General features: G+C 37.8%; 1 protein-coding gene across 4 annotated transcripts in view; it reads left to right on the forward strand.

Annotated features, from left to right (window-relative positions):
• The first annotated feature begins 1,007 nt into the window (after positions 1-1,007).
• The window catches only part of POC5 (POC5 centriolar protein), a 28,591-nt gene continuing 13,014 nt past the window's right edge, over positions 1,008-16,584 (forward strand). Inside the window, exons 1-5 of one of the 4 annotated variants that reach the window (XM_086771178.1) lie at positions 1,008-1,035; positions 4,971-5,070; positions 8,607-8,754; positions 15,219-15,415; positions 15,798-15,974. In XM_086771178.1, coding sequence (XP_086627304.1) covers positions 4,987-5,070; positions 8,607-8,754; positions 15,219-15,415; positions 15,798-15,974 — 606 coding nt within the window. In that variant the 5' untranslated portion in view covers positions 1,008-1,035; positions 4,971-4,986. Of the gene's footprint in view, positions 1,036-4,898; positions 5,071-8,606; positions 8,755-15,218; positions 15,416-15,797; positions 15,975-16,584 lie in introns of all 4 variants that reach the window. The other 3 variants (XM_086771176.1, XM_086771179.1, XM_086771180.1) reach the window with 3 other exon arrangements.

Raw genomic sequence — 16,584 nt, forward strand, 5'->3', positions numbered from 1 at the left:
GCTTGTCACTTCCGCCAACGGAAAGTCCAGTCCTAAGTCTAAGACAATAAATGCAGTTTACAATATAACCAGTTGTTTCTGTTTAGGTTTTGGTGCAGACATTGCTAACTTAGCTATGGCCAAGACTAAAGGCAAGGATGTTCTTAGGGCCAACTTTTGTAACAGGAATGACCTGTTTATTGCTCAGTTCTGAATATGTATTGGCTAAGATGGACAGTCACACAGGCAAGGTGAATATATTAGGTCTGGGTTTGGGACAAATATTGATGTACTGGTCAAGACAGACAAGGTTTAGGGCTGGGTCTGGGTTATTGTTCGGAAGTCAAGAGATGAAGGGTTTGGCTCACTGCAGGATCTTCAACAGACTACACTGCTGAACCCATGGTGGTATATAGCTTCATAGGTGGAAACGTTTAAGAACGAAGTTATTCCACCAAAGAATCCCGTTTTTCAGTCATCATTCTCCTACAGGAATGCCCTCCACCAGCTGTTCTCCAACACACAGATCACCAGGCCTAGCCACCTTGCCTAGCCCAAGCTTTTAGGCTGGCACGGTCCCCAGCATTTACAAGGCCATTAGCCTTCACTTCGGCGTTTGGTAAGGGGCGCAGGCCAGCACCACGGAGCCACTAGAGCCCACACTGAGCCGCAGGAATGAACCCAACACCTGCCATTCGCCGCCCGCCCATATCGGCACCACGACACCCCACGGCACGGCACCGCCCTCGCCAACGGCCGGCCGCGGCCCGCGCACCAGCCCCGCGAACGCTGCCGCCAATCAGCGCGCGGCAGCCCCTGACAGACAGAAGCCGGCGGGAGGTGAAGAGGACGTAGGCGGAAGAGGGACGGCGAATGGGCTTGCACGCCAGCACGCCCCCCCGGCTGAGCAATTTAATTGGCTACTTTGCTGCCAAACTGCCCAGTCAGAGGATGCCTTGTAGGCGCACCCTGAGCCTATCAGAGAGCCGCTTCTTCTTCCGCTCTGGTAGTTTGAAACCGTCTGGCTCGGCGGCCGGGGGCTGCTGGTGCCCGCAGGTGAGAGGGGGCTGGCGGGGGGGTGGCGGCGGCAGCCGCAGCGGCAGCCGCAGCCGCAGCCGCAGCCGGGGGTGCTACGCCCCGAGGGGCCGTGACCTCCACAGTACCTTCTCCGTAACCCTGCTGTTCCTGCCCTGCGGCTTAACTGCAGGCCACCCCCCCCCCCCCACAAACACGAGCTTCTCACTGCCCTCTGAGGGGGCGTGTGGGCACTCCCTGCCCCCGGGTTAGTTGCCTAGTTGCCTTAAAGGCCCTGTTGAAAAAAAAAAAAAAAAGAACATATTTTTTAAAAAAATCTCCTGTCCGCCCGTGTGCCTACGCGGCTGTGCCTTCCAGGCGTCTGTGTGACAGCCTGCGGCTTGTCCTTGTCGGTGGTTGACGTGACAGCGGCGGTCACAGCAGTGTCAGCTCTGCGGGCGTCAGCGGTAGTTGCAGAGATGCCATAGTGAGAAACATGAAAACGTGGGCTTATACAGGGCTGCTTTGCAAGGGGGTGCAGTTAAGCAGAAATAATATGCCCTGTGTGTACTGGGAGGTGGACTAGTTCTCTTTCCTAGGTGTTGAGTCCTGTGATCTGAATGCAATGCGAAATTATTTGGAAAGCACCACTTTTAGTCAGAAACAAACCCAAAAGCAGAAAAATCCTGAGCACAGCTCAAGCAATTCAAAATTAAGGATGAGAGAAGCTGTGGTCCGTCAGACCAAAGATCTTTATAGTTGCATCCTGTTCTTAAAAGTAGCAATCTTAGCATTGTAGTCGTGCAGTTATGGTTTGGAAGAAACCACTGCTGTTAACAGGAATCTTTCTTTAATGAAATCAGATGTATGTTTTGGCAGATGCTCAGGGAAGCTTAGAAGGACACAGTAAGCATGAAGATGCTCCTGTCACTTGACCCTCGGAGTGTAATGTTTTGCAGCTTAGTGAATCAATTTGTTGACCCAGAGATGGTGTCTTACTTAATATCTCTTGATTTCTCTCTTAGAAACATACCCAGTATTTTCTTGAACTTAGTGCTTGTTCACTGAGATCAAAGCAAACAAGTTACTCTTAACGTGGTGTAGCAGTGATGTGTGTAAGCATCAGCTTAAAATAAGTATATTTGTCTTAATTTATGGTAGTAATCCAATCTGTTGTTCTATACATAAGCAGATTTCTATAAATTTAGGTTTACTGGGATTTTCACTGGAGTGTTGCAGTTATCAAAATGCAAGGCTAGACTTTAGACACAAACATTAGAGGTACAGACAGGCAAAATATAGTAATTGGGGAAAACGCAAGCTTTAATAGTAGCCTGTTTGTGGAATCTGAAGCAGCATTCGAGTTGGTAAAGATAGTCAGGTGGAGACCAAATGGACAAACATGCTGGAGGGCTAGTCCACATGTATAAAGAAAAGGGATGGGAACAGGGGGCAAACACGCTGAACTTGAGGTGACAGTGAGTGACTCTTGTAAGACAATGTCAAACATGTAAGGTGCAGTTATAGATTTCAAGGGAAGAGTGGCCTGGAGTGGAAAGGTAGTATCACTTGTGATGAAGTAACCTTTTGAGTTTTGGAAGACCACAAAATTGAAAGTAGTTTCAGTGATTAGCAGAGACTAGGTACACTAGACAGAGTGTCAAGGACGTGACCTCAGAAAACCAGGATATGAAAACTGAAAATAGAAGTCAGGACAGTAGAGTTAAATTATTGAACAAAACTTGTGGAAGGAACCTTTCTCCTCCACTTCCTTGGACTTATCTGTGTTCATGTGAAATTCTATTTGCCTTCCTGTTTCTCAGAAGGATTGATCACAGTGTAGTTCTTTTTAAGTGGACTGAGAAGGGAAGAGAGCAGTATTTGTAATTTCTGGCAGCAAATACACCTTTAATTCCTGTAAGTGCTAGATAGTTGGTTCTTTGTGCCCCCCACCTTCACCCCCCCTGTTCCCACCCCCCGCCCCCCCCCCCCCCCCGTGTGAATACCTCCAGGACTTTTAGGGTACTCAGGACCCACAATGTGAGAAACTATACAAGTAGGAAGGCATATGGAGTTGAAGCTGACTTTTTAAGATTACTGAAAAATAATTTATCGACTAAAGGAAGGGGAAGTGCTAGTATAAAGTTATTTGATTAGGTAGACAGGCCAAAACCAAAGGAACAGATAGGGTATAATTTGTGGGAGAGAGGAAAGAAGAAAATTATCAGAGCAGGACACCATGAAAATGGAAGAGATGAGGAAGCTAATATTTCTTCTCTCATCCACACACCTTTTGTACAGCAATAAAAGTATTTAGTAAACCTCCCAAAGACTTCATATTTTGTACCCCAAAAAACATGGTCAGTGTACTAGGGCTCAGCAGGAAGTAGAGAGATGTAATCGCGTCTTTTGAACCTTGGGCTGTAGGAAATATCAGCATTTAAAATTGGTTTTATACCATTTTTTAAATGTCCATCTTCAGCACAGAAGTGAACTTCCCATTCTGAAAGGTGTAGATACTCATGGCAGAGAGAGCTTTTGTGGTGCAGGAAGAATCAGCATCTAGAGTAACTCAAAGATCAAAAAGACAGTTTCCATCTGTATTCCTTTATAGAGAGCTGTGGGACTATTGCATTTTTTTCACATTTTGAAAAAAGATGATGATGCTTAAAGAGAATATTCCTGCCCATTGAATGACAGTACAACTAGCAATTTAAAAGTAACGTTTCTGTGAGAAAATGCGTCTGTTTAAAAGAACAACTGCAAATATTATAATTGACGGCTTTAAAGGTCTCTCTAAAAACGAGTTTTCCTTGCATGCATTTTTGCTACATTGTACAAGTAGTCACTTGCTTTGGTTATTTATAGTTGTCTTCCCATGCTTACTCTCTGCTGACAGCTCCCTGCTCGATACATCTATCGTTTTCCATGTGCACTAGGCAACTGTATCACTCTGCCATTTATTCATTAACAAATTGACCTTGCTTAATACTCAGTTCCCGCTCATTCTGTGATTCCTTTCATTCCCCTCCATATCCTGTAGAGTTCTTTTTCCCCATATCCTGTCAAATTTTGTCACAAGAGCTTCAGTTCTTCACTGAAGGACTTATTCAAGGCTGCAGTAGATCAAAAGATATATCTTTTAATATATCTTTCAGAAAGTCTTCAAGTTTCTTGTCAGTTCTACATCATCGCCTACTCCCCAAATGTTCAAAGAATACCTTACTATCCTGCTTAGAAATTGCTGGAATGATTGGCATTACCTCAACCTAAGGCTTTACCTGTTTTCCATATCTGTTCATCTTCCTGGGCCTATAAAGCAAGAAGAGTAAAAAAAGTGGAGGGAGACTGCTGTTAACCACTAAGTGAAGGCTTCAGGGTATTGAACTGGAATGTTCAGGGCATCGTCTCAGCTTGGGCTGTGGCTGAAGTAGTTCACGGGGGGAAAAATGGCAGTGTAGCTTGGTAATTCCTGTGTTGCTCTCTAGGAATTTTGTATTGAAACAAGCTCATAAGCTCCAAAACAATACAGTGTGAATAAGAAGGGATTGACAGAGAAATGTATCTGTAACTTAAAGCTTCTGTTATGCTTGATGTATGTTTTCTTTTTTTTTTTTTCCTCTAGCAGTGTGTTTTAGTTACCAGTGATGTAAAATTTTATATTGTATGTCATTAAGCATTAGATGTTAAACTTATTCAATCAATGTAAAATAAGAGTACTTTTATATTGCTGTTTTGAGGTTTTCCATTGTTTTATTCTAAAGTCAATGGATGTGTTTTCATGGTTTTGAGTATGGTTTGAGTCAGGCAATTTCCTGCCTAGCATTATGTAATGAGACTAAACAATCAGTTTAGCCCACCAAATGGGTGTTGATGTGGTTTCTAATAGCAGAATCTGTTTCTAGGGAATGTGTTGGTAAACATACAATAAACATATTGGAACTGAAAAATGAAGTTCAGCTTCTACTGTTTTATAGACTAACTTTGTGCAGAATGTCATCAGATGAGAAGAAAAGCACAAGTCCAGTTTTGCCAAAAGACTCTGTTCGGGGCAGTTCTGTTTCTTCTGATCTTCAGGTAGGAAAGAGGCAACCTCATTTGGTTCACTGTGACGGCCTTTGATTTGGCAAAGGATAATTATGAGGAAATCTAACAAACTTGCATCTTATATTTTATGTGTACAGAAAAAAGAATAGAAGTGTTAGTGAAAAGAAGGAAAATCTGCTATTAAAGTATCTTCACTTGGACTCCATTTTGTGTATTTCACAATTTGTGTGAGAATTCTTATCTAAGCTGAAGAGGTTGATCCATTACAAGTGAAATAGCACAGCTTTCATACCCTTTTTTTTCCCTGGCGTTATTTTTTAGGTGTTCTAAGTCTTATCAAGAAGCGTAAATTTGACATAGTAGTATAGAAACCCATTATTTCTGAGGGATGAAGTGTAAGTATGTATTAGGCTTCTTAAGTGATGTTGTAAGAACTGAATTTTTTCAATGGATTTATTTCCCTTGGAGTAGTATTGTGGCTAAGTTAATCTCAGAAAGGAAATTATTTCTTTTTTCCTGCATCAAATAGGCCAAGATATGCTGGAACTATAATGAGGGGCTTTTTGCTTTTCTGTGCTCAGCATTCTTTTAAGAGGATGCAAAGATACTGGATAAAGTCTTTGTCCTATTCTTTTCAAAGCAGCAGATTTTAAGCCTTTAATAATCAGTTATTCCTATTTGAGTAGTGGGTGGGTTTTTTTCCCTTTTAATAGGATTCTATCCAAAACAGGGTAGTTTTGGTAAAAATAAGTTTTGCTAGTTGTGCTGTAGAAATGCATCTCCGCTCTTGTCACCTGGTGGAATGGGCATGTACAGCAGAAGCATTGTTAAATTATGGGAGTTTTTTCTTCATCTGGATTGACTTTTTCCCTTTTAAACTACCTGTTGTGGCTGATTTATTTCTGCAGTTTGTATACTTGTCTGTTTGCGGTCAAATCTCATGGATACATTTTCTTAATCTTTATTTAGTAATACTAATTAATCTGAGTTTCCAGTGCCTTTTGTAGTTGGAAAACAGGCTGAAGGCATTGTGCGACAAATTTTGAAAGACTAGAATTCTCTTTTATGCTCTGGTTGGTTATCCAGGAGGTTCTAAGTCCACCTTGTAGAGAATGACTATTTTGCAACTGAGAACATGTCTAGAATAGAATAGAATAGTTCCAGTTGGAAGGAACTTAGAGCGATCACCTAGCCCAACTGCCTGACCAATTCAGGGCTGACCAGAAGTTAAAGCATGGTAGTAAGAGCATTGTCCAAATGCCCCTTCAAAACAGACAGGCTTGGGGCATCAACTGCCTCTCTAGGAAGCCTTGTTCCGGTGTTTGATCACCCTCTTGGTAAAGAAATGCTTTATAATGTCCAGTCTAAACCTCTACTGGCACAGCTTTCAACTGTTCCCATGTGTCTTATCACTGGATACCTAGAAGAGATCGGCACCTCCTTCTCCATTTCCCTTCCTCAGGAACCTGTGGAGAGCAATGAAGTTGCCCCTGAGCTTCCTTTTCTCCAAACTAGACAAACCCAGAGTCCTCAGCTGCTTTTGAAAAAGAACACTGAGGTCAGAGCTGAGCAATAGGAATAATGACAGGGAAGTATTCTACTTGTTTTAGGTAATTTTGAAGGGCCTTTTTTGTTTTGTTTTGGCCTTTTTGATAACTTGATGCTTTTAAATAGAGGCCGGTTTATTACCTTTTCCTTATAAAAATAATCCACTAGCTCTTAGAGAATTTCCATTTACTTATAATTGAGTTCTGTGGAATTTGTCCATTCAATCTGTTCATTTCGTGTTGTGTAGTAACCTTGACTGCAATCCTAAGGATGAATTCTATCTGTAGATTTTTATAGTGCTATGAGAAGGAAAAAATAAAAACAAACCTCTGAATGCTCTTGTGTCCTTTGCTTATTGCAATGCTAATTTATTTACTTCTACAAAACCAAGGTAGTATGTATTAAGTGATCAAAATTCCTCTGACCTTCAGATTAGTTTAAGTTGCTGTTTGGTCACATGATCTCTTTGAAGAAGACAGAAGTGGTCTAATGTCTTCTGCACAATCATTTAATTTAGATGAGTTAAGGTAAAAACTAATATGTTGTCTTTTTTACTCTGCTGAAATTTTGGTGTAGGGAATTTTGTATAATTCTGACATCTGATAACATCTAAACCGTATTTCTTTAGAAAAATAGGCTATGGAAAAATAGATAACTTGATTTGCAACTAGCTATATCTTTTACATGGAATGTCATAGTTCCTTTTGCTTATTTGTATTTGTCTGTAATTATATTTAATTCATAGGCTTATTTAGCTTTTTAATTTTAAGATGATAGACTAGAAGAAGGGGAAATAGAAATTTAAAAGGAAACTAGAGTTCAGCTAAAATGTAAAAAACCTAGCTTATTAAAATTTCTAATAAGTTGAAATGCACAAAAATGTAAATGTTGCACTGAAAGTTTTAAAACATTATCCTTTTCAGCTGGTAGGTTCAAAAACATATTACTTGTAGTTGGAACCTTTAACTGATTGTTTCCTCTCTAACTTTCCCTAGCTTGAAAGGGAAAATAATTTCTCAATTCACAACTGATTTCTGAGGTTTGACCTCATTAAGATACTAATCAGAATTAGCAGGATAGTAGTAAGTGAAGAAAAAATGACTGCTAGTGACCTGGTTTAGTACTTTCCAATTGGCATTGTTTGTCAAATATTTAATTAGTGGCTTTGATCGGTTTCAGCACTTAACTGCTACTGGAACTTTTTAAATTAATTACTGGATTGTATGTTTAAGCTATAATACATACAGATTGTCACAGTTTCACATTGACCTCTAAATACTCTTATTCTGAAAATCTGTTTAACTAGGAGATTTTTAAAAAATGTTGTTAATTGCCTTACTTTGGTACATAGTATAATGCCACATATCAGTTAGATTGGTTTGTAACTTTTTCAACAGGAAAGCTGTTATATTACTTACATATATACCTTCCCTATACTCATGTAATTTTTAAAAAATTATAATATAAGGTGAGAATAATTATATCTACTCTAAAGAAAATACCAGATAATCAAATGTCTTTTGATAATTGGCTTTAGAACTCTCACCAAAGAAACTGTAGTGTTATGGAATATGAAATGGACTGTGTTAAGTAATATCTTTTGGTGTGGCTATAAAAACGCATATTTTTTTCTTTGCAGTAATAGTAATGCTTAGAAACAGTATTCGGTAATTAATAACTTACACAATCTGGAACTTTTTTTTTTAAGGTCAAGTTTTTATTCAAGGTGCCAATTATAGTATCTGGTTCTGGCATGTAGCAAAGTCTTTCTGTGTACCTGAAAGTCTTTCTGTGTAACATCTAGTTGTAATCAGAATGAACATGAAACAAGAGAAAGATAAATTATAATCATCATCATGGGAAAACGGCTTGCTTTTGCAACTTTAAGGGGAATCCTCTTAGTTTTTGCCATAATAATAAACCTCTCAAAAGTTACTGAAATCCATTTCCCTTCCTTGTTACATATACCTAGTTTATAGAAATGTAACTTTAAATTATTTGTCATCACTTTGTGACAGGGTGAATATGAAGAGCTGCTTCGCTATGCTGTAGTGACTCCGAAGTTTGAACAGTGTATCTCAAAGTGGCCAGAATCTGCTTCACAACAGAGAGTGAATGGCAGATTTTCAAGTGTAACAGGTGATGCCATTCACCATAAGACTCCAGGTAGTATGTGCAAAGCTGTGTATTGAGCTTACAAGAACAATGATATAACTTTTTAAACTTAAATTTTCTAATAACTTCTATTTGAAAAACATACATAGCTCATATATAGTACACTTATATTTTGCACAACAAGAAACCTAGGAAGGCATATTCACTGGAAGGTTCTATCTCTGATGTGGCATTCAGATTGTAGTACTGATGTGCTGACAATTCTGTGTTTTGTGTTGCAGAGTTTAAAGTAGTTTGTATAATAATAATAATGCAAAAATGGGTACTCTTACTTACAATATACTTCATCAAAATGTGACAGATCACAGCTGATTTTGCTCATACCTGTGCTGATTTGATAAATGAGTACTTAACATACAATTATTTGGAAGTTAGAGTTACCTTAAAAGGGCTCCGTGTAATGACTAATCATGCCACTGTAATTCTTGCTCTTTTTGTTCTAGTTTTACTTTATTGCTTGGTATACTGCATAAATTTAGTGTCTTGTGATGCGTTAGTAACACTGGTATTTATGATTATGTTATTTGCTTTTGTCACTAGCACTTAGATTGAGGAAGCTTGGTTAATTTTGCTTCAGAAGAATTAGTAAACAATCATACCTGTGTTATTTCTTTAACCAGGGAGTTTAGCTTAGGCAGGAAGAGCTTACTTTAAACTAAGTTTTTTTTTTTTTTTTTTTTTAATTATTATGGTATATAATGATAAACTATTTACTTACGGTTTTCTCTTCACTCCTCTTTTTGTGACCCTTGAGGATAAGTTTGTCTCCACTATTCAGAGGAGCATGGGGTACAAAATGTGTAGAGAATTTTACTACTAGAAACTTCAGTGCTGCTGCCTTGAAGTGCTGTGTAAACCTGGTGCTAATTGTCATCTGGGAGTAAATGCTGTTCACTGCTAACATATGCAAGAACTCTTGGCCATGCTGATCAGAGCTAAATAACTCTCTGCTAGCATGAATTTACCAGTGCAATTGCAAAGGGCAATGCAGACTCTGAAGATTGTTTATTTCATATTAGAAAAAGAACCATGAGTAAAAATAAATATTTCTTCTTAAACTGTGTGTTATTTTCACTGGAATACAAAGCAATCTTAGTAAGTTGTCAGTTACTGTTTAGTTAACTCATGTTAATACAGTGTAATATAAAATTATCTGTAAGCAGGTTCTTAAAATAAGGAATGTGATTAAAGTGAGTAGGATAGTATAGGTTATGCTGTATATCCTTCCACAAAGAGTCTGTGTAGTGGAGTTCAGGTATATTCAGACCCACAAGCCAATACCTCTCTTTCCAGGATGCCATAAGGAGAAATGTTTCATCGTTTTTATAAACTAATGTAGAATCTTAGTCCTTAAGGACATCATAGCCATAACTTCTCCCTATGCAGAATTACTGTAGTGCTTGTTCTGAATATCAGACTGCTGTAGGAAGTGTAGAAGGCATGATTTTGGATTCATTGAAAGCACAAGAATGGAGATCTGGAGAGAGAGAGAATGTTCTGTAATGGAAGATCTATAATTAGAATGTGAATAATGTTAGAAAAACTTCTGCCAACAGAAAAGTTTCAAGTGAATCCTTTGCATTTCTTTGCATTTAGATTTTTACATATTGAAAGTAATTTCCTTGATCCAGTGTAGTTATGGGAGCTGTACCAAATTGCATAAGAAATCAGATCAATAGAAGCTTCTGCTATTTTGTACTAGGGCAATTATTCTTGAACAGTTAAACATTGTAGAAAAAATTCTACTATACTAAGAGGTATTCCTGCAGTTCCTAGAATGAGAGCAGTTGCTTGAGGTTTAAAAAATGATAGAAAATATTTTTATTGGAGGGGAAAAAACATCCTCATCTGTTATATCAGGTCACGGCCCCAAAAATTGTGGTCTGATGGATCCAGAAAAAGGTAACATTTAAATTATGTATAATTTTCAGAGCCAAAGAACATACTGTGGCTACTGTCAAGAGTCCAGTACTCTCTGACCAGGTTCGTCTGACCATCATGACACTGGGCATCCCCAGTTGCCGAGAAGGACTATGCGGGTTAAAGCCAGCTAATGCCCTGTGCTCTGTTGAACATTCATTTTGCTGCTTGCTCAGTTTTCATACTATGTTGGGTTGAGACAACACTTCCCACGTGCTCATCTGGCTAGCACAGGAATGCCATTCACACTTCTTGATTAACTAAGGCCACTTAGACAACTAGTTGATCCACTCAACTGTAACAGCCATTTATGAAAAACAAAGGCCGCCTCTGCCCCTCCCTGTGTTAAGTTCAGCTTTCTTTACAACAGCTGTGGTCAGTCCTTGTACTCTTTCCTGAGCTTCATGAGCGTAGTGCTAATTGCTGCAGAATCTTCTTCCAGCTGCAGGCTTTTGATTGGTCGCACTAGCAGATTGTCAGGATTCAAATACACTTGCAGAACTCGAATTGTAGAGCAGTTCAGATCAGCTGCTGGAAGCGTTTCTCAGCCTGAGAAGTTCTTCTTAGGAGTAGATTTCAAACCCAGCTATGTGGAATTATATTATGGAGCAAATCCCAGTTCAGCTCTTGTCCCCAGTGCTCTCTCTGCATAGAGTTTTGTCTCCCAGTTTGAGTGGAGCATTGTTTTGTAAGGGAACATTTATGATGTGTGATACTGCTGTTCATAAGAAAGAAGATCGGAATCAAAACACTAGCCTTGTGGTTTGTTTGGGGTTTTTTGGGGTTTGTTTTTTTTTTTTTTTTTTTTGGTAGATGACTGTGTACTGCATTTTCACTTATCTTTGAAGATAATATTTTAGCCAGCACTGTCTGCTATCTCTCTTTAACTCTGTGAAAGGGGTTATGCTCTTATTTCCACACACCCCCTGCCCCAGGCGAAACCTGTAGCCTGTGAAGTCTTTGTTCCTTTTTACTGCCTAAAGGTGTGCAATAGAAGTGAGAGGATAAATTTCCAATTCTCTTGATTGCTTCTCTTGAAATATTTAAGTTGAGTTATCTTTCAGTATGCTTGGTATTACCAAATAAGAAGTTATTTGTAAGCCATAGTTAATTGTCATAGGACAGGGGAAAGAAATACTCTTTTACTTGATGGTGATCAAAATTTTGCATTGCAGTTTTTTATATTCCTCATTACAAGCAGTCACATGTTTCCCTCAGTTATAGACACTCAGATGTTTATTATCTTTGCAAAGGGCAGCACCTTGCAAAATACAATTTGTCTTATTTTCAAAATGAAAAAGATGATGTTCTTGATCTTCTCAGAGACTTGAGGCAAGAAGAATACTTACACAGCACCATCATGCTTCTATGAACTGTACACTATAAACAAATTTCTGGTGCTTTGCTACTTTATCAAAATACAGGTTTGTTGTTCAAAATATCACTACGTCCTGTAAGTCTATGAAAGAGATGTCTTATGTCTCCTTGAGACAGAGCTTGAAACAATCCAGTTGTAAAAAGAAGGTTATTTCAACTTTAAAAAAAAAAATCTGATCAAAATCTGTCCAATTCTTCTGTATAACCTCTAGTACTGATTGAGGATGAATGAATATTTGAGTAGTGTTTGTCACAGTGTTAATGGCCTCAGAATACAATTTTTTTTTTTCCTTTTCTGATACCAATAACAAGACTTTGGATTTTCAGTGAGAAAGTGGTTAAATTCAAGTTCAATAGCATACTTCTGATACTGATCAATAGGATAGACTAGCAGGTTGATGCTGACGGGTCACTGAAATCAGGAATCAAACTCCTTAACACCAATGTAGCAGTAAGAAGCAGGCATTCTTTATTGCAGCACTGGATCCATGGGGGATCCTTCCACCTAGCGTGCATGCCAGTCTGGAAATCTGGACAGAATATATTTAGTGATTTTATGCATAATCACTAATAATTTCTGGAATATTAATACATAATCATCAGTTTTCCTCGAAATTATTAGAATATTCCCTACCTACTTGTGCATGTTGAGTCTTTTGAGTTGAGGGTCTTCTGGTGGTCCCAGGGGTTGTCAGAGTGCCCCTTCCTTGAATTCGCTGGTTGAACCCCTCCTTAAAATCTCCATATGTGGCCTTGAGAACAGGTCATGGTGCTCCTTGATTTTTCTGGCTCCAAAGTGATGGCTCAGGGCCTATTTTCACATCCGGTGTTCGAGGCCTACCTTTGTTCTACCACCTTTCTTAATTACCCTAGATATGCTAGGCTAACTTCTGACAAATGAAGTATTGTATTTTCTTAACAATTCTAAAACCCCCTGTTCCCTCCAAGGATCAATAGATTTCGTATAAAATTTAACCTATGTGACTACAGTTCTATAGTTAGCAAGAATCATGTCATGTTGATATTTAATTTTCAAAAATCATATTATTCTAAAATTATATTGACTAAGCATTTTATGTCTTATAACAGAAGGACAGCAAATTCTTTTGTTCAGCTCCATTCTTTAGGTATTGCTACATATTCATACTAAAAATTGGGCTCTTTGATGTTTGTTCTTTCCCTGTCCTGCTCTAATGCTGTTGGCTGTGTTAAAATAACAAAATCATAGATCACTAGTGTTCTATAATTTTGTAAAACAAAATTCATATCTGTGCTGGGTGTAGAGATAATACTTAAAAGTTTGCTGTTCTGCAGAGTTTCTCAAACTTGCACTATTTTTTTTTTCCCCTTCTCCACGTGATGTTGGTATTGAAAGCAACAGTTTCCAGTGCCACGTGGTGCCTTCTGAAATAAAGTTCTGTTTGTAGAGTGTTCTTTGGTCTGGCATTTTTACTTTCTCTTCAGGTTTTTGAAACTGAAGTGAATGTTTCCACTATGACGGTAGAAGTCTAATTACTGATAATCTCTGTTTGTTGCAGTAAATTTAATAATACATAATATCTTTACTAAAAGCTTCCAGTCAAATAAGCAAAATAATTGGAATAAAACATGTTGTACTATTCAATTAAATGTCCAAACACTTTTGAAACCTAATTGCCTGCTCTCGTTATCAGTTTAGTTGATTAAATTTGAAAATGACTAAGACTGGAGGAGTAAATTGTTTGTGGCAAAGATGTGTAATGATGACTCATTCAGTGGGAGAATTCCTTCTCTTCAGGTTACCTGTCCTCAATATTGATCCATTAAACTTCGGAGAAGACTTTTTAAAAAACTATACATTTTGGTAAATTGCTCGGCTTGGGCCACTGATAGTCTAGAAATTTGCCTGAGTAAATGCATATATAGATTATTTAAGGAGGTACATTTTTAAACTTTGTCATATCCAAGTAGTTCTGTGTCCTTGGTAACTTAGTGCATTGTAACTGAATGGCATCATGTAATGCAGCGGAAGGAATAGAGATGACAGGAAGAGAGCATTAGGAATAAGAATGAAATTAGTATGTATACAACTAGAAAATTATGTCAATACTGGAAGGCCAAGATTAATTACATGAGATGATGATATAAACGTGTAACAGATACACTCAGTGGATTCAGTGAAGGGTATGTCCTACAGTAAATGAGAAAATTGGAAGCTGTGTTAGGATAATCTGTAGATAGGGAGAGTTAAGGGAAGGGGAGTGATGAACTTGTAATACTACAATCTTGGACTATTGCAGTTGTCAGTCTAGGTTAATATCCTATTTTTACTACTTACATTTTGCTCTGTTCTTTTTTTCTGTGTAAATATATTGCAAACTGTGCTGTGTAAATTGGATATCTTTGTAATCCAATCAAATAATAAAGGTTTAAAAACAAACAAACCTTCATGCATTTTACAGCAATGCCACAGTTGGAGGAACACAGTGACATGCAGGAGTGGGGTGAAGGGATGAAGGACAGAACTGGCAATACTTGATAATAGTAACACTACCAAGTATTTTATATTGTGAAAGTGTAGCCAAATTCATCACTGAAATTAGATGTACTTGAAATAGTCTGGGTCATCTGTCTTGCATGTCGTATTTTTCTGAGATCTTTACAAGCAATGAATATTGAAATTCTGCCAATAGCTAAGCAATAGTTCTCTCATTTGCAGGACAAACAATGATAAAATGCTAGAGCCTGATTTTAATATACTGGTGTGACTAGGAGTAATCTGTTTATGGTCTTCTGCTTATGTAATGAGGTGGGGAATTTAGTCCAGAGAAATAGTGTGTTAGATAAGACTTCTTTAGCTCAAGCTGACTTTAATTTTATGGTGTGTAGTTGTATATGACCTTGGGAGAAACATCAAAAGTAAAAGATTATTAAAAGATTCTGTTCTTTAGAGGAATGGTAGTTTTGATTTGACTAACTTTGCGGTTGGATTGTTGGTTTAAATATACTTGTATCTTGGAAACATATATTTGAATTGAGTTGTTTGTTTTATATGGGGAAAGGTTTCTGATGGCATATATATTTTGAGGGTTTTTTAATGCCTAGCTTCTGACTTCCTTCCAGAATGTGGACCAGTTAGCCTTTCCAGAGCATCAATCCTTTCTCTGTTTGATTTTTAGTCTTAATATCAGTGAAGGAGCATTCTGAGTCAAATATGGAACAACTTTGCCCTGATCTTTCAGAAGACACTTCTTCACAAAGGTCCACACGCGGTGCAAGAGAAATCAATGAAACCATAGTGACTGAATTAACTTTACCTGATGAAAATGTAACTCAAATAGAAAACATACTTGATCTCTGGAGTGGAAATCTTAAGGTACTGGGTTTTTTTTTTTTTATGGAATCCTTAAAAATCATATACAGATGTCAGTGTGCTGTAGAATAAGCAAGAGTGCAGGAAAAGTTCCAGTGTGATTGCACTGGGAAACGGTAGTTTTCTTTTTTTGTTGTTGTTTATTGCATATAAGCACTAGAATATTGTTCAAGAACTTTGCAATAACTTTCTTCATTAGGAATGTTATTATTATTCAATAGTTCATTATGTTTGGTAATATTTATAAGTATAAGCAGCCTGCATAATGAAGACATCACTGTAAATATCCGTGTCTCCTTAATTGCTAAGAGTTTTAAGACTTCAAGATAAGGGAGGAGGGAATAATTTCACTAACTGCGCTACTGTCATCCCTTTAATTTTTCAGACAAATGTTCTAACTGAATTGAGAAAATGGAAGCTTAGTTTGATTGAACATCACAAGCTTCAAATCAGAAAAGAAAAAGAGAAGCACACTGCACATGTGAGACAATTGAGCAATGAGATGGAAAACCTGAAGGAGTTGTTGCATGCTTATGAAATCTCTATTGGTAGAAAAGATGAGGTAGTAGTTCCATTTCGTAATTCAACAGTTCCTCTCTTTGTAAAAATATCCACACTGAATTTTTGGATCCATCTCTTGGAACAAAATTATTGTTGCAGCAAGTAACAGAGAAGTAAATAACATATTTTGAGTGTATAGTAGAAAAATAATCATTGTTGCTAATAATGTTGTCCATACTGACAACGGAAACTGAACATGTTCTATGTACATATTTTGCATTATTTGCTTCTTAAATCTAGGTTGTGTTGCTCCTTATTTATTTCATGAAGATCATACTGGCTTAGATGAGTCTATTAGCTGTTACATTTTAAAAGCCTTTAATTTTTCAATGATTGGATTGGTTTTCGTGAATTTTAAATAGGCAGTGGTCTCCTAAATGTTAAAGAGTCTCTGTTCTAGGATTCTTAGGAATTGTACATTTGTACATATTCTTAGAATTGTACATTTGGGGTCTCTGAGTTACACTTTTCTGCTATCAGCAATACCAGCAGCTTCAAAATTAACAGGAATTGTGGCAATAGATATAAAATCTTGGCAGCCCTGCAATCGCATGATGCAATTGAGTCCTCCTATTGCTATCCTAAATTTTGAACTTTGTACTTGAGAGCAC

This window comes from Chlamydotis macqueenii, chromosome Z, assembly GCF_036417535.1.
Source record: "Chlamydotis macqueenii isolate bChlMac1 chromosome Z, bChlMac1.mat, whole genome shotgun sequence".
NCBI lineage: Eukaryota > Metazoa > Chordata > Aves > Otidiformes > Otididae > Chlamydotis > Chlamydotis macqueenii.